The 17,797-nt window shown below is 40.9% G+C and overlaps 1 protein-coding gene across 1 annotated transcript in view; it reads left to right on the top strand.

Moving 5' to 3' along the window:
* FRAS1 (Fraser extracellular matrix complex subunit 1) overlaps positions 1-17,797 on the top strand; it is an 868,578-nt gene that overhangs the window by 480,015 nt on the left and 370,766 nt on the right. The window contains 3 exon segments of the mRNA XM_053703296.1: positions 1,024-1,167; positions 13,989-14,141; positions 16,456-16,599. Of these exon segments, the coding sequence (XP_053559271.1) occupies positions 1,024-1,167; positions 13,989-14,141; positions 16,456-16,599 (441 nt within the window).

Genomic DNA, 17,797 nt, shown 5'->3' with positions numbered 1-17,797 from the left:
CCCCGAAGATCCACTTACAGTTTCTGAAGAGCCGGCATCCATCCTCAACGAAGCGGCAGAAGTCTTCATCCAAGCGGCCGATGAAGTATACATAAGTATAATGTAGGGGGCGGCAGATTAGGGGTTAATAAGTATAATGTAGGTGGCGGCGATGTTGGGGGCGGCAGATTAGGGGTTAATAAGTATAATGTAGGTGGCGGTGGTGTCGGGGCAGCAGATTAGGGGTGTTTAGACTCGGGGGGTTATGTTACGGTGTTAGGTGTAAACGTTACTTTTATTCTCCCATAGGAATCAATGGGGTATCGGGCAGCAGCGAACATAAGCTTAACTGCTTTCAGACTCCCATTGATTCCTAGGGCATCCACCGCCTCCAGGGCAGCGGATTGAAAAGCAGGTACGTTGGGCCGGAATAGTGGTAAATGTACCTGGTAGATATTTGATAACTTGCAAAAGTAGTCAGATAGTGCCGAATTTGCATTTGGAACATCTGCAATGACGTAAGCATCGATCTGTGTCGGACTGAGACCGGCGGATCGTATGTTACGTCACAAATTCCAACTTTTGCCGGTCTGTAGGCTTTGATAAATAAGCAGAATCAGACTCTCCACAATTACGCTGCGGAATTCCGGCGTATTTACGGATGACGGCTTCATAAATAGGCCTCCATATGACAAGCTACCCCAAACCTTTTGTCTCTGCACCTCCTCCTCCTGAACTAGTTTTGTTTAGTCTGTTAAGTTTTTGTATCTTATCACAAATCTTTGTCATTGCATACCCTTATCTTTGTACCCAGCGCTATGGAATTTAGCAGAGCTTTACAAATAATGATAATGTTATACTGTATATAAATCCCAGTTAACATTCTATATGCCTTTGTCTGTCTGTTTGCCTATCTATCTATCTATCTATCTATCTATCTATCATCTATCTATTTATCTATCATGTATCTAATCATTCATTCATCCATCTATCTTTCTTTCTGTGATGTGGTGTGTCCATACTGTGTTTTGCCTGCCCTTGCAGTGTGCCATCCCTCGTGTAAGGAGTGCAGTGGTTCTTTAGAAGGAGATTGTCTGACGTGCCATCCACATGCTGCTCTCATTGGGGGAACATGTAAGACCAGCTGCCCAGATGGACAGTACCTCAATTTAGTGGGATACTGTGTGGGTAAGTGCCAAGCTTGTATCCTTTTGCATTCACTTCCTATTTGATACATAATACACCTTTCTCTTGTAAAGGTGTATCCAGTCCACGGGTTCATCCATTACTTGTGGGATATTCTCCTCCCCAACAGGAAGCTGCAAGAGGACACCCACAGCAGAGCTGTCTATATAGCTCCTCCCCTAACTGCCACCCCCAAGATGAGGCCTCTGTTGAACAGATTTGTAAGGCGGCGACTTGGTCTTCGCTTCATACTTTTTCTAAATTCTACAAATTTTATACTTTTGCTTCCTCGGAGGCTATTTTTGGGAGAAAGGTCTTACAGGCAGTGGTGCCTTCCGTTTAAGTGCCTGCCTTGTCCCTCCCTTCATCCGTGTCCTAAAGCTTTGACATTGGTACCCCACAAGTAATGGATGAACCCGTGGACTGGATACACCTTTACAAGAGAAAATAAAATTTATGCTTACCTGATAAATTTATTTTTCTTGTGGTGTATCCAGTCCACGGCCCGCCCTGTCATTTTAAGGCAGGTGTTTTTTATTTTTAAACTACAGTCACCACTGCACCCTATAGTTTCTCCTTTTTTCTTGCTTGTCTTCGGTCGAATGACTGGGGGTGGTAGTTAGGGGAGGAGCTATATAGACAGCTCTGCTGTGGGTGTCCTCTTACAGCTTCCTGTTGGGGAGGAGAATATCCCACAAGTAATGGATGAACCCGTGGACTAGATACACCACAAGAGAAATAAATTTATCAGGTAAGCATAAATTTTGTTTTTTCATTGTCATTTGCCCTGCATTCATATTCATAACGGAGAGTTTTTGACCTGACATCTACCTATGTTATCACAGAGGCAAATCTTTATATATAGCTTCATTTTTTTAATGTGTGATTTTAAGACACTTTCTTTAATCATTTTTCATAAGTTCTCTTGGATATTGTTGTAATCTGCCTCTAGAGTGTAATGTTGAATTTGTGAAGTTTTAATAGACAAGTCGCTATAGTGACTTTGACATATTTATTCATTATTCATTCATTTTAGACTACACGTAGCATATAAGAAGAAATACTGTGACATTGGTTGCCAAACAACTGCTGCATAATGATCAACAGATATTGATTATATTGTGTTTCATCTGCTTTCTAGAGGCAATGACTGCAACATTTATAGAGGTTTGACTGGTGTATGTTCATTTGTGTCATAGATCCCTCTACAGCCGGACACATATTAGCATTTAGCTCTAACCTTCTGTCTATACATCACTGCTAATGGTTTACAAGGAGTATAGTTAAAAAATAAAATGTCAATGTATTCTTAATTTGCAGCTCATTCATTAAGGTGTCAGTCTTTCTCTGTAGGCGGAAACACAATCTTGAAAATTAGTTGTACATTTACACACTACCCTTCAGTTTCTTACGAGTTCGGAATGTTAAAATGTATCGATCCTAGTTTCTATAGTGCCCTAAGCCCTATCTAATGTGTTGCTGATCTTGTTTCTTGTATTTAATTCCTCACACAGAGACTTTTTGATTGTAGCTTATTTGTGGACACACAATATGGTGAGATAACCATAAAGAGAGATACAGGCAAGGTCAGGATGGCTACTTTATGGAAAGCTCAGTTCCTGGTGATTTCTTCCATAAGGTGGTGAGAGTCCAAGAGCCTTGACATATAGGATTAAGCTCCTCTCCACCAAGAGGCAGGAAAAAAATTAACCAAACATTACAAGAGCTTTAATCCCTCCCACCTCTTGATTCCCCATAATCTTAATTTTGCCTCTACAGGTGATAGGTAAAATGGTGGGGTGCTGAATATTCTTTGTGGAAATTGGGGCTCAAACTACAGTTTTGCCCCCTCACTGGACAGAGAAGAGGGCAGAGAAGTGTAGAGGAGTGCTGTATGCAGTGATAGTAATTCTCCAGAGGGAGTTTTTTCACTAGCCTGCCACAGGCTGGTCCTTCGCCCTCCTCACTGACAAACTGGTAAGCTTCTTAGTAGGTACAATTTTATTGTATATCAGGGCCAGGGGACATGCCTTATTTGGTGCACACACTTATGGGACATGTAACACAGGGACAGTATTATGTGTTAAACTCCTCTGGAGTTACTGTGAGAGCTGTGCCTTATTCATTTGGCATAGACAGTGCAGGATGCATTCCTGAGATTTTTTGTTTTCCTGCTGCCAGATTACCACTGAAAGCTATTGTTAGGAGACCTGGTAGTGATATTTCTCTGTTTTACTTTTTTTGAGAGCTTACAAGGAGACTTCCTTTTATCTTGTAGCGAGGGTCATTGAGCACTTTAATCACAGAGCTATGGTCCCTTGAGGGTGAACTGGTTTACGTGGCGTTTTTTTTTTCTGTAGCGCACCAGCCTTCTTCTCTGGGCTCTCAGTGCTGTGGTAGCCATTGCAGGGTGTGTAACCATTCAGTGGTGCTCTGGTAGGGTCAACAGCAGAGGGGGTAACGTGCCCAAATATAGCAAGAGCTTTATGGGGGTATTTTGTTAATCATTTTGCTGTGCTAGTGTGGTTAAGGAACATTATTATAAGCTCATATTAGTCTCTTAGCACAACCTTCACATTATTGCAACACATATTACAATATAAACACATATCTTTACAATATAGACTTTTATGCTAGGGCTCCTTGTTGTTTCTGCAATCTTTTTAAATTGTTTGCATCATTGTTACATTCTCCTTTTATACTACTCATGTGAGTGCATATTTCTCTTGTTAAGTGTGTTCAGTCCACGGGTCATCCATTACTTATGGGATATATTCTCCTTCCCAACAGGAAGTTGCAAGAGGATCACCCAAGCAGAGCTGCTATATAGCTCCTCCCCTCACATGTCATATCCAGTCATTCTCTTGCAACCCTCAACAAAGAAGGAGGTCGCGAGAGGAGCTGGAGTTTTTACTTAACTTTTAACTATTAACTATTCTTCAATCAAAAGTTTGTTATTTTAAATGGCACCGGAGTGTGCTGTTTTTCTATCTCAGGCAGTATTTGGAAGAAGAAACTGCCTGCGTTTTTTATCTATGATCTTAGCAGGCGTAACTAAGATCCACTGGCTGTTCTCGACATTCTGAGGAGTGGGGTAACTTCAGACTGGGAATAGCATGCGGGGTCCTCCGCAAATGAGGTATGTGCGGTACTTTATTTTCTGGGAATGGAATTGACTAAGAAAATACTGCTGTTACCGTATGATGTAAGTACAGCCTTAAATGCAGTAGTAGCAACTGGTATCAGGCTGATAAATGTATGCGCAGTCGAGTTATATTCTAGGGACTAGAATTTGACTGAGAAAATACTGTTAACACTGAAATAATACTTAAGCCTTCTCTGCAGTGGTAGCGACTGGTAGCAGGCTTAGTGATAGCTTTGCATGACATTGAAAAATGTTGTTTTTTAATAAAACGTTTACTGGCATGTTATTCGGTTTTTTTGTGAGGTACTTTGGTGATAAATCGCTTTGGGCATGATTTTTTCCACATGGCTAAACATATTTTTCTGCATGGAAACCGTTATATCAGGGCTCCCACTGTTGTGATTGGAGTGGGAGGGCCCTTGTTTTAGCGCCTTATTGCGCAGTTAAAATTATTGCACAGTCTTTCTGATTCTTCCTCCTTGATCCAGGACGTCTCTAGAGAGCTCAGGGGTCTGCAACTTTCATTTGTGAGGGAGGTAATCAGTCACAGCAGATCTGTGACAGTGTGCTGACTGTGATTAAAAGCGTTAAATCTTAATTGATATCTGTTTTATCCGTTTTGGGTATCGAGGGGTTAATCATCCTTTTGCTAATGGGTGCAATCCTCTGCTAATAGTACACTTCTTGTTAAGAATTGTTTAATTATATCTGTATTTTTGAAGCGCTGCAGCGTTTTTTTATATTGCTTGTAAAACTTATTGAAAGTGATTTCCAAGCTTGTTATTTTCATTGCTAAGTCTGTTTTAACATGTCTGATTCAGAGGAAACTGTTTGTTCATCATGTTCAAAAGCCAATGTGGAGCCCAATAGAACGATGTGTACCAATTGTATTGATATTGCTTTGAATAAAAGTCAATCTGTACCGATAAAGAAGCTATCACCAGACAACGAGGGGGAAGTTATGCCGCCTAACTCTCCTCACGTGTCAGTACCTGCGTCTCCCGCTCGGGAGATGCGTAGGATTGAGACGCCTAGTACATCTAGGCCCTTACAAATCACTTTACATGATATGGCTAATGTTATGAAAGAAGTATTATATAATATGCCCAAATTAAGGGGCAAACGCGATAGCTCTGGGTTAAGGACAGAGCGCGCTGATGACACAAGAGCCATGTCTGATACTGCGTCACAACTTGCAGAACATGAGGACGGTGAGCTTCATTCTGTCGGTGACGGTTCTGATTCGGGGAGACCGGATTCAGAAATTTCAAATTTTAAATTTAAGCTTGAGAACCTCCGTGTGTTACTAGGGGAGGTATTAGCGGCTCTGAATGATTGCGACACGGTGGCAATTCCAGAGAAATTGTGTAGGTTGGATAGATACTATGCGGTACCGGTGTGTACTGACGTTTTTCCTAAACCAAAAAGACTTACAGAAATTATCAGTAAGGAGTGGGATAGAGCCGGTGTGCCTTTTTCCCCTCCCCCGATATTTAGAAAAATGTTCCCTATAGACGCCACCACACGAGACTTATGGCAGACGGTCCCTAAGGTGGAGGGAGCAGTTTCTACGTTAGCCAAGCGTACCACTATCCCGGTGGAGGATAGCTGTGCTTTCTCAGATCCAATGGATAAAAAATTAGAGGGTTATCTTAAGAAAATGTTTGTTCAACAGGGTTTTATATTGCAGCCTCTTGCATGCATTGCGCCTGTCACGGCTGCAGCGGCATTCTGGTTTGAGTCTCTGGAAGAGACGATTCGCACAGAGCCGTTGGATGAGGCCTTGAGCAAAGTTAGAACCCTTAAGCAGGCTAATGCGTTTGTTTCAGATGCCGTAGTACATCTAACCAAACTTACGGCTAAAAATTCCGGATTCGCCATTCAGGCACGCAGAGCACTCTGGCTTAAATCCTGGTCAGCGTATGTAACTTCCAAGTCTAAACTACTTAACATTCCTTTCAAAGGGCAGACCTTATTCGGGCCCGGCTTGAAGGAAATTATTGCTGACATTACGGGAGGTAAGGGCCACGCCCTTCCTCAGGACAGGGCCAAACCAAAGGCCAAACAGTCTAATTTTCGTGCCTTTCGTAACTTCAAGGCAGGAGCAGCACCGACTTCCTCCGCTCCAAAACAGGAAGGAACTACTGCTCGTTACAGACAAGGTTGGAAAGGCAACCAGTCATGGAACAAGGGCAAGCAGGCCAGAAAGCCTACTCCCGCCCCTAAGACAGCATGAAGTCAGGGCCCCCTATCCAGAGACGGATTTAGTGGGGGGCAGACTTTCTCTCTTTGCTCAGGCTTGGGCAAGAGATGTGCAGGATCCCTGGACGTTAAAGATTATATCTCAGGGATACCTTCTGGATTTCAAATCCTCTCCTCCACAAGGGAGGTTCCATCTTTCGAGGTTATCGACAAACCTAGTAAAGAGAGAGGCATTTCTACAATGTGTACAAGACCTCTTAATCATGGGGGGGATCCACTCAGTTCCGCGATCGGAACAGGGACAAGGATTTTACTCAAATCTATTTGTGGTTCCCAAAAAAGAGGGAACCTTCAGACCAATCTTGGACTTAAAGATCTTAAACAAATTCCTAAGGGTACCATCGTTCAAGATGGAAACCATTCGAACCATCCTACCCATGATCCAAGAGGGTCAATATATGACCACGGTGGACTTAAAGGATGCTTACCTTCACATACCGATTCACAAAGATCATTATCGGTACCTAAGGTTTGCCTTTCTAGACAGGCATTACCAGTTTGTGGCTCTTCCCTTCGGGTTAGCCACGGCCCCGAGAATTTTTACGAAGGTTCTGGGCTCACTTCTGGCGGTACTAAGACCACGAGGCATAGCGGTGGCTCCGTACCTAGACGACATTCTGATACAAGCGTCAAATTTTCAGAATGCAAAGTCTCATACAGAGATAGTTCTAGCATTTCTGAGGTCGCATGGGTGGAAAGTGAACGTGGAAAAGAGTTCTCTGTTACCACTCACACGGGTTCCTTTTCTAGGGACTCTTATAGATTCTGTAGAGATGAAGATTTACCCGACGGAGTCCAGGTTATCAAAGATTCTCAATGCTTGCCGTGTCCTTCATTCCATTCCAAGCCCATCGGTAGCTCAGTGCATGGAGGTAATCGGCTTAATGGTAGCGGCAATGGACATAGTGCCATTTGCGCGCCTGCATCTCAGACCACTGCAACTATGCATGCTCAGTCAATGGAACGGGGATTACTCAGATCTGTCCCCTTTGCTAAATCTGGACCAGGAGACCAGGGATTCGCTTCTCTGGTGGTTGTCACCGGTTCATCTGTCCAAAGGAATGACCTTTCGCAGGCCAGATTGGACGATTGTAACAACGGATGCCAGCCTTCTAGGCTGGGGAGCAGTCTGGAATTCCCTGAAGGCTCAGGGATCGTGGACTCAGGAGGAGAAACTCCTCCAAATAAACATTCTAGAATTAAGAGCAATATTCAATGCTTTTCTGGCTTGGCCTCAGTTAGCAAAGCTGAGGTTCATCAGATTTCAGTCGGACAATATCACGACTGTGGCTTACATCAATCATCAAGGGGGAACCAGGAGTTCCCTAGCGATGTTGGAAGTCTCGAAGATAATTCGCTGGGCAGAGTCTCACTCTTGCCACCTGTCAGCGATTCACATCCCAGGTGTAGAGAACTGGGAGGTGGATTTCCTAAGTCGCCAGACTTTTCATCCGGGAGAATGGGAACTTCACCCGGAGGTATTTGCTCAACTGATTCGTCGTTGGGGCAAACCGGATCTGGATCTCATGGCATCTCGCCAGAACGCGAAGCTTCCTTGTTACGGATCCAGGTCCAGGGACCCGGGAGCGGTGCTGGTAGATGCATTAGCAGCCCCTTTGGTTTTCAACATAGCTTATGTGTTTCCACCATTTCCGTTGCTACCTCGGCTGATTGCCAGGATCAAACAGGAGAGGGCATCGGTAATTCTGATAGCGCCTGCGTGGCCACGCAGGACCTGGTATGCAGACCTAGTGTCCACCATGGTCTCTTCCTCTGAGGCAGGACCTTCTAATTCAGGGTCCTTTCAACCATCCAAACCTAATTTCTCTGAGGCTGACTGCCTGGAAATTGAACGCTTGATTCTATCAAAGCGTGGGTTTTCGGATTCGGTTATTGATACATTAATAAAGGCTCGGAAACCTGTGACAAGAAAAAATTACCATAAGATATGGTGTAAATATTTATATTGGTGCGAATCCAAGAGTTACTCATGGAGTAAGGTTAGGATTCCTAGGATATTAGCTTTTCTACAAGAGGGTTTAGAAAAGGGTTTATCCGCTAGTTCGCTAAAGGGACAGATTTCAGTTCTGTCTATTCTTTTACACAAACGTCTGGCAGAGCATCCAGACGTCCAGGCCTTTTGTCAGGCTTTGGCTAGAATTAAACCTGTGTTTAAAGCTGTTGCTCCTCCGTGGAGCTTAAACTTGGTTCTTAAAGTTCTTCAGGGTGTTCCGTTTGAACCCCTTCATTCCATTGATATTAAGCTTTTATCTTGGAAAGTTTTGTTTTTGATGGCTATTTCCTCGGCTCAAAGAGTCTCTGAGTTATCTGCCTTACATTGTGATTCTCCTTATCTGATCTTTCATTCAGACAAGGTAGTTCTGCGTACTAAACCTGGGTTTTTACCTAAGGTTGTTTCTAACAGGAATATCAATCAAGAGATTGTTGTCCCATCGTTATGTCCTAATCCTTCTTCAAAGAAGGAACATCTTTTGCATAATCTAGACGTGGTCCGTGCTCTGAAGTTCTATTTACAGGCAACTAAAGATTTTCGACAAACTTCTTCTCTGTTTGTCGTTTACTCTGGACAGAGGAGGGGTCAAAAGGCTTCGGCTACCTCTCTCTCTTTTTGGCTTCGTAGCATAATACGTTTAGCCTATGAGACTGCTGGACAGCAGCCTCCTGAATGAATTACAGCTCATTCCACTAGAGCTGTGGCTTCCACCTGGGCCTTTAAGAATGAGGCCTCTGTTGAACAGATTTGCAAGGCTGCAACTTGGTCTTCACTTCATACTTTTTCCAAATTTTACAAATTTGACACTTTCGCTTCTTCGGAGGCTGGTTTTGGGAGAAAGGTTCTACAGGCAGTGGTTCCTTCTGTTTAATGTTCCTGCCTTGTCCCTCCCATCATCTGTGTACTTAGCTTTGGTATTGGTATCCCATAAGTAATGGATGACCCGTGGACTGAACACACTTAACAAGAGAAAACATAATTTATGCTTACCTGATAAATTTATTTCTCTTGTAGTGTGTTCAGTCCACGGCCCGCCCTGTCTTTTTTTGAGGCAGGTTCTAAATTTTAAAATTATAACTCCATTCACCACTGCACCTTATAGTTTCTCCTTTCTCGTCTTGTTTCGGTCGAATGACTGGATATGACATGTGAGGGGAGGAGCTCTGCTTGGGTGATCCTCTTGCAACTTCCTGTTGGGAAGGAGAATATATCCCATAAGTAATGGATGACCCGTGGACTGAACACACTACAAGAGAAATAAATTTATCAGGTAAGCATAAATTATGTTTTTTGTTCTTTGCTGATTGTCCTTTGTCTTCTTATCACAGTCATGGAGCAGACTAGAACTGTCCCTTCTTCTATTGCACATTCTGACCCTTTAGGGGGAAGGTCTGTGGATTTTTTGTCTTCTCAGACCAAGAGCGTGCTTTGTAAACTTGTGTTTGTCCTCCAGCACAAATTTGCCGTAGTTGTGTGGAAAATATTGCAAACTCTAAGCACATTTTTCACACTGTACCCTTTCAAGGTCAGTGTCTTTCTCTGTTAAGTTCTATTTATTGAGGTAAACTAGTTTTTATCCTGACTTCAAGGATTTTCTCTGTTCTGTTATTGTGGAGGTATTGAGGAATATGCCGCCAAAAAGTAGGCACAAACGTCTGTTACCTGGGAGTAAGGTGGCTGCAGTTGCTTATCATTTGGAAGGTTCCCTTAAGAAAAAAATGTAATTTATCTCTCCAGAGAGTCTGAATCTTCTGTTTCTGATTGTTCCTCAGATGGGGAAATTCTATAAGAGGATAAGAACTCCTCGGCAGAACAAGATCTTGGGGCATATTTATCAAGCTCCTGATGGAGCTTGAGGCCCCTGAAGGCTTGCCGAAAACAGAAGTTAAGAAGCAGCGGTTTAAAGACCGCTGCTCCATAACTTGTCCGCCTGCTCTGAGGCAGCGGGCAGAAATCAACCTGATCAAATATGATTGGGTTGATTGACACCCCCTGCTAGTGGCCGGTTGGCCACGAATCTGCAGGGGGCGGCATTGCACCAGCAGTTCACAAGAACTGCTGTCGGCATTTATTGATGTGCAGCGGACATAATCCGCTATATTGGATCATGTCCGCTCGCACCATAGTAAATAGGCCCCTTGGAATATTCCTTGTTCCTTTTTAAGTTGGAACACTTTGCTGTTGTGAGAGGTTTTACTGACTCTTGGTGTTCAAGAGCCTCCTTCCTCTGAGGGCCAGCCTGTTAAGCAACTGAATTTGATCTTTAGTTGAAATATTTTTTATTGAGTACAAATCATAATAACAGAGAAGTAAGAAACATTTCCAAACATTAACACTGAGTAATTCCCTCAGCGTTGGGTATTCTGAATTAATAAATTTTTGGCCTTGAATAGTCCCATATGCAGCGAGAGGGAGAGATTTCAGAAACATCTCCAACCTCTGTCGCTTGATATTCCCCCCCAACATAGGTCCCAAGCAGAAGATAGTCTCTTTGTGATCTTGGTGGGTCCTTTATGTGGAGTAGTGTCCTATTGGTTCAACTGATTATAACTCATTTTACAGAAAAAGAAAAAAAGAATTTTCAATATAATATCCATAGGATTGTCCATGTAAGAAACCTCTTGTAAGTATATAGTAGCTGGATATATAAAGAAAAAGGGAAAGAAAGAAAAAAAAGAATTGTTCCCAAAAAAAAACCAGTACTTAACAATATTGGCCGCTGTGTTCCCAGTCCCCTAGTTCACATTTATGTATTATCTCAATTACCTCTTTCCCCTTATCTACCCAGAGCCCTCAATAATTCCAAACCTAATTGTTGTCGTAATTAGCCCCCTCCATTATCCAATAGAACCATATTTTGCCATAAGCATCCGTGGTGTTTTGTAAGTGGGCCACTGTCTCGTACATTGCACATGTGTGTTTAATTTTAAGGATAATCTCTGACCACTCTGGGGCCCCTGTCTTCCAATATTTAGCGATGGAGGTCCTAACAATAGTGTATATAATCCTAAGGAATGTATTGATAGGTGCATTATAAGTCTTGTTTCTGACGTGCAGTAAAGCCTGAATTTGATCTTTAAAGGAACCGTATACACCAATTTTCATATAACTGCATGTAATAGATACTACTATAAAGAATAATATGCACAGATACTGATATAAAAATCCAGTATAAAACCTTTTAAAAACTTACTTAGACGCTCCCAGTTTAGCTCTGTTGAAAAGGTTAGCTGGAACACCCACTAAAATAGCAAAATAGCAGACACCCCCTCCCCCTTCCTCTGTATATAAAAATACCCTTTACACAAACAGAAGCAAGCTGGAGGAGGTATACATCAGTATACTTCTAAAACTTTGGAGCTTGGTTAGGAGTCTGAAAATCAGAGCAATGTTATTTAAAAATAAGCAAAACTATACATTAAAAACAAAACAAAACTGTATGGGCTATATAAATGGATCATCTACAAAACATTTATGCAAAGAAAAATCGAGTGTATAATGTCCCTTTTAAGCCTTCTGCTAAGCCAACGAAAGTATTTCCTGTTCCAGATGATATTTCTGGGGTGATATCCAAGAAGTGGAACAAACATGGAATTAAGTTTATTTCATCACCTAAGTTTAAGAAGATGTTCTCAGTTCCTATCAATAAATCCTGACATTTGAGAATCTATTCCTAAGGTGAATTGGGCCATTTCTACTCTAGCCAAACAAAAAACAATTCCTTTAGTACCTCCTTCAAAGATCCTATGGATAGGAATTTAGAGACTTAAGTTTTTACAAACCAGCTGTTAACATTGCCTGTGTGGGGCAGTAACGATTTGGTGTGACTCCTTATCAAAAATGGTGTCTGAGTAGATTTCTTTGGAAGAGGTTCAAGATCGCATGAAACTCATTAAGGTGGCAAATTCCTTTATTTTCAAAGAAATGGATATTGTTCACTTAAATGCCAAGAATGTAGCGCTAACTGTTCTGGCAAGAAAGGCACTGTGGTTAAAATCTTGGTCTGCGTATATGGTTTCAAAGAGTAGATATTTACAGCTTTCCTTTCAAGGCAAGCTTCTTTTATTGCCCAAACTGATGATATTATGTCTATGGTGACTGGTGGTATGGGAGCTTTCATACCTCAGGATAAATGTTCTAAGGGCAAGGCCAAACCGTAGCATTTTCATTCCCTTTGTCAGTCCAGTAATCAGAAGGCCTCGTCTTCCTCAACTCCTAAGTCAGACTCCTGCAAGTCTTCCTGGAAACCAGAAAATTATTAGAACAAGGCCAACTAATCAAATAAATCCTCTTCTGCTTTAAAGACAGCATAAAGGTAAGGCCCCCCATTCAAGATTCTCTGCTAGAGGGCAGACTTAGCTATTTTCATAGGTCCTGGTTTAGATCTATTCGGGATTCATGGGTGCTAAATATGGTTGCAGAGGGTTAAAAATTGTTTTTTGCGTCAGGCTACCTCAGGGAATTTATCTTCTGAGCCATGTTCCCAAGAATCAGGTAAAGGCAGTAGTCTGTTTCCAATGTGTGCAGAATCTGGAACGCATGGGGGTGATTCCCCTTGTTCCTCTGACACAGCAAGGCCTTGTTTTCTATTCCAATCTTTTCATAATGTCAAAGAAGGAAGGCACAGTCCGGCCAATTGCTATTGAATAGAAACTACATTACAACAGCTTACATAGTTGTACACTGGGCTAAAGAATAGTGATTTAAAGGGACGCTCAAGTCAAAATTTAACTTTCATGATTCAGACAGAGCAGGCAATTTTAAACAGCTTTCCAATTGATTTATATTAACAAAATGTAGACAGTCTTTTTATAATAACAGTTTTTGAGTCACCAACTCCTACTGAGTATGTACAAAAATTCACAGTATATACGTATATGCATTTGTGATTGGCTGATGGCTGTCACATGATTCAGGAGGAGTGGAAATAGACATACCTTTAAAATTTGTCAGAAAAAAATCTACTACTTATTTGAAGTTCAGACTAAGGGGCCTATATATTAAGCACTGAATGGTCTGGCGGACCTGATCCGCACTGTCGGATCAGATCCGCCAGACTTTGTTAAGTAGAGGCCTAAGTGCTATTGCATTGTCTTGTTATCATGCATTTGTTGATTGTGCAAATCTACTGTCGTTAACAGGTCCTTTAATCACCATTATTAAAATGTGCTAATGTACTGTGTAAGTGGGGTATACAAATAACTATTTTAAGACCAATAAATAATATATTTGCATTTTTCTTTGTGTTACAAAACCGTGTGTGTTGAGAAAAAAAAATGTTGATTTCTTCTGCTATAGTACTGCATATACCTTGTTACAGTGTGAAAATTATCAGAAAACTTCTAAAATAATGACCAAAAAAATTTAACTATTTGATCAGTGGTCTCTGTTCTGCCTTTCCAGATTGCCACCCACAGTGCCAGCAGTGTGTAGCTAACCTGCAAGACACGGGGAGCGTGTGTTTAAAGTGTCAATATTCTCGATATTATTTTGTTGGAGATCGCTGCCTCCCTGAGTGCCCAGCTGGATATCACCCTGGGGGAAGAACTTGTAAAAGTAAGTGGTTTTTGTTGTTCCTTAGTGTGATATAGCCCCAAGGAGCAGTGTTTGTGGTTTACAGTATTTTTGTCATAAAAGAATATGAACTATGTTTCTAGGGAGAAACTATAAAGATGTGATCTGATGCATTTAATGATTAAAGAAACACTATAATGTAAAATATTCTCCCCTTTTATGTGTTCCCAATGATCCATTTCACTTGCTGGAGTTTACAAATAATGCCTTTATGTTATCGTTTAAAATGGTTGCTTTTGCCTGTTGAAACCACCACCTATATTGAAAATGTCAGTACTCCAGTATCGGCTCTTAGAATGCTATATACGATAAATAGGAGGTAGCGGTAGAAACTATATTCCCTTTAAAGAAACAGTGTTCTATGATAAATGAGGTCCATAGAGTCAAGCATTTGTGCAATAATAATAAAATGTTTTAATGCATTAAATAATTTGTATTATTACACTATTATGTTCCTTTAAAGGGACACTCAATTCAAAATTAAACTTTGAGATAGAGAATATTGTTTTAACCCCTTGTCATGCGGTACAAAGATCATCGTAGCACACTGCATATATATATGTCGGAGCTGCAGGAAGCTGGAGTTCCTGAGCTCCAGGCATCTGCCTGCATATGGAACTGGTGCTCCAGTTCCGTTTGAAGGCAGATGCCAAATTGTTACAGACAGTGACACTGTGTTACCGTCTGTAACAATCAACTGCTGGTGCCAGCAGGAAGTGTGGGAGGGAAAGTGGGAGGCGGGGAAGGGAGGATGGGATGAGCCCTACACTGCAGGGAAAAAAAATAGAGGGAGGGATGGGGAGCTACACTTATGTGGTGGCAACCCTAGGTACACTACAGAATAAAGGTAAAATGGGGGGCCCTAACTAACGATCGCCGGATGGGGGAGGTGTGGGGATCACTACACTACAGAATAAAATTATTTATATATATATATATATATATATATATATATATATATATAAAATTATCTCTCACTTAAGGGTACTCGCAAGTTAAAAATCAGAAGTCGACGTTTCGGCTCAGCATGGAGCCTTTCTCAAGACAACATATTCATTTAAATTTGTGCGTTAAACGCACTGGAGCGGCATCCTAGCTGTCCACCCGGTAGTGATTTTACAATAAAAATATATATATTTATAGGTACTAAAGATGGCCACCATTAGTGGTAGAGGGAGGGTTAGAGAGCTATTTGGAGGGATCAGGGAGGTGGGAGGGTTGAGGAAAATCAATACACTGCAGAAAAAAAAAATATCTATAAAAGAAAAAATAATAATAATAATAATAAAAAACTAAACTTCATACTGGTAGACTATCTGCCAGTACCTAAGATGGTCGTAACCAGTGGGGGGGTGAGGGAGGCAAGAGAGCTTTTTGAGAGCGATCAGGTAGGGATCAGGGGGTGGAAGGTGTCAGGTGGTAAGGTAATCTCTACACTAAAGCTAAAATTAACCTTACAAGCTACCTGAATAACACCTTCACTGCCGGGAATAATAGAAGTGTGGTGCACAGCTGCAATTAGCAGCCTTTTAATTACCAAAAAGCAATGGCAAAGCCATGTATGTCTGCTATTTCTGAAAAAAGGGAATCCCAGAGAAGCTTTTACAATCATTTGTGTTATAACTGCACAAGCAGTATGTAAATAATTTCAGTGAAAAAGTTAACCATTTATTTTCACATGATAGCATTTGGCAGTGAAATGGTGACATCAGCAATGGGCCTAGATCAATACCTTGGGTTGTCTACTTAAGAAAATAAATATAGTTTTGACAGATAAATAGAAAAAAAAACAAGGCTCTATTTCAAACAATTATCTGGTATTCCTGATAGCAAAGGGGTTAAGAAACTTTCCAATTTACTTCCATTTTTAAATTATGTACAGTCTTTTTATATGCACATTTTTTGAGGCACCAGCTATATGGGCAAGAGTTAATAGTGTATACGTAAATGAGTCAATGATTGGCTGATGGATGTCATATGATTCAGGGAACTGGGAAACCAAAGTCAATTTTGAAAATTGTCACAAAAACATGTACTGTGTTGTTGCATTGTCTTTTGTTATGCACTTGTTGATAATGCAATTCTACTGTATTTGATGGTCCTTTAAACAATAAATGTGTAGCTGAAAATAAGTTTTATTTAGTCATTTAAAACTGCGTCAGCATGTAAGCATTCATAGAGACATAATACATGGAAACTGAAGATGTTTTATCTGATGTTCTTATTTGTTTGTGTTTTCTGTATTTTTCTATATCTAGTTTTCTGTTTGAATAAAATCATTTTCTTGGCACTGCAGGTTGTCACCCGTCCTGTAAGACATGCAGTGGCCCTGGGCTTAACTCGTGTATTTCTTGTAATAAGGGATTTATTTTATCACACAATGGCATGTGCGCACAGACCTGTTCCCAAGGTTATTACCGCAATGGTGACATCTGTAAAGGTATGTACAAGTTTGTCAAAGAAGACAAATACTTTAGAGCTCTCATTTATAACTCCATGGGCAAATGGCAAATATTGTTAGCTATAAATATAAATATATATATATATATTTATATATATATAACAGCTGTCAGAAAAATGCATCTTTTTACAAAGTATACTTTACTGGAAAGATCATCCTAATATTTTTATGGTAAACTCAAATTTTAGTTCCCCATAAAGGGCTAGATTATGATTGAAGCGGTAATTTGTGCTCCCACTCGTGTGTTAATTTTTCTAGATGGAGACTTTTTGCGTGCGTCGGGTAGCACGTGTGTTACAAGTTGAAAGTAAAAAGTTTTCATTCGCCCCCTAACCCAACATGCAAAAAGCTAAAGTTCGAATATCGCAACTGCATTAACGTATTCTCCCATAGACTTCAATGTAGTACGAAATCAACCTCACTCCCGTGCAAACCGGATCGCATTTAAAGTGATTGTAAAGTTTAACAAATTAAAGCCCAGTATCTAAAAATACTCTTAAAAACAGGGGCAATTCATTAAACTTTACAATGACGTTTTTTTAAAAAAAAACAAAAAAAACTTAGCTTTTCGTTACTATAAACAGACCGACGATCCTCTGCCCGCTTCCTCTTATGTATTTTGCATATGGATGACAAATCCAGCTTTCTCCAAACGATGCATAACCCATGAGCTGGACGCCAATGAGGGCATGTAATGATTGGAGGAAGCCGGAATCGTCATCGATCTGCAAAATACAGAAGAAAATGAGGGCGGAAGATCGCCGGTCTGTTTACAGTAACAAAAAGGTAAGTATTTTATATAAAAAAAAACATAATTGTAAAGTTTATTGAATTAAAGTGCTCCTTAAAGGGACAGTCTACTCAAAACTAAACTTTCATGATTCAGATAGGGCATGCAATTTTAAACAACTTTCCAATTTACTTTTATCATCAAATTTGCTTTGTTCCCTTGGTGGTATTTTTGAAAAGCTAAACCTAGCTAGGCTCAAACTGATTTCTAAACAGTTGAAAACCGCCTCCTAGCTCAGAGCATTTTGAAAGTTTTTCACAGTTAGACTGTGCTAGTTCACATGTGTCATATAGATAACATTGTGCTCACTCCCGTGAAGTTATTTAGGAGTCTTCCCTGATTGACTACACTGCATGTCTGTCAAAGGCACTTAGATAAGGAGGCTGT

The sequence above is a fragment of the Bombina bombina genome, chromosome 2 (genome assembly GCF_027579735.1).
Source record: "Bombina bombina isolate aBomBom1 chromosome 2, aBomBom1.pri, whole genome shotgun sequence".
Taxonomy (NCBI): domain Eukaryota; kingdom Metazoa; phylum Chordata; class Amphibia; order Anura; family Bombinatoridae; genus Bombina; species Bombina bombina.
Note: the sequence above shows the minus strand (reverse complement) of the source record. Positions and strands in the feature narration are given on the sequence as shown.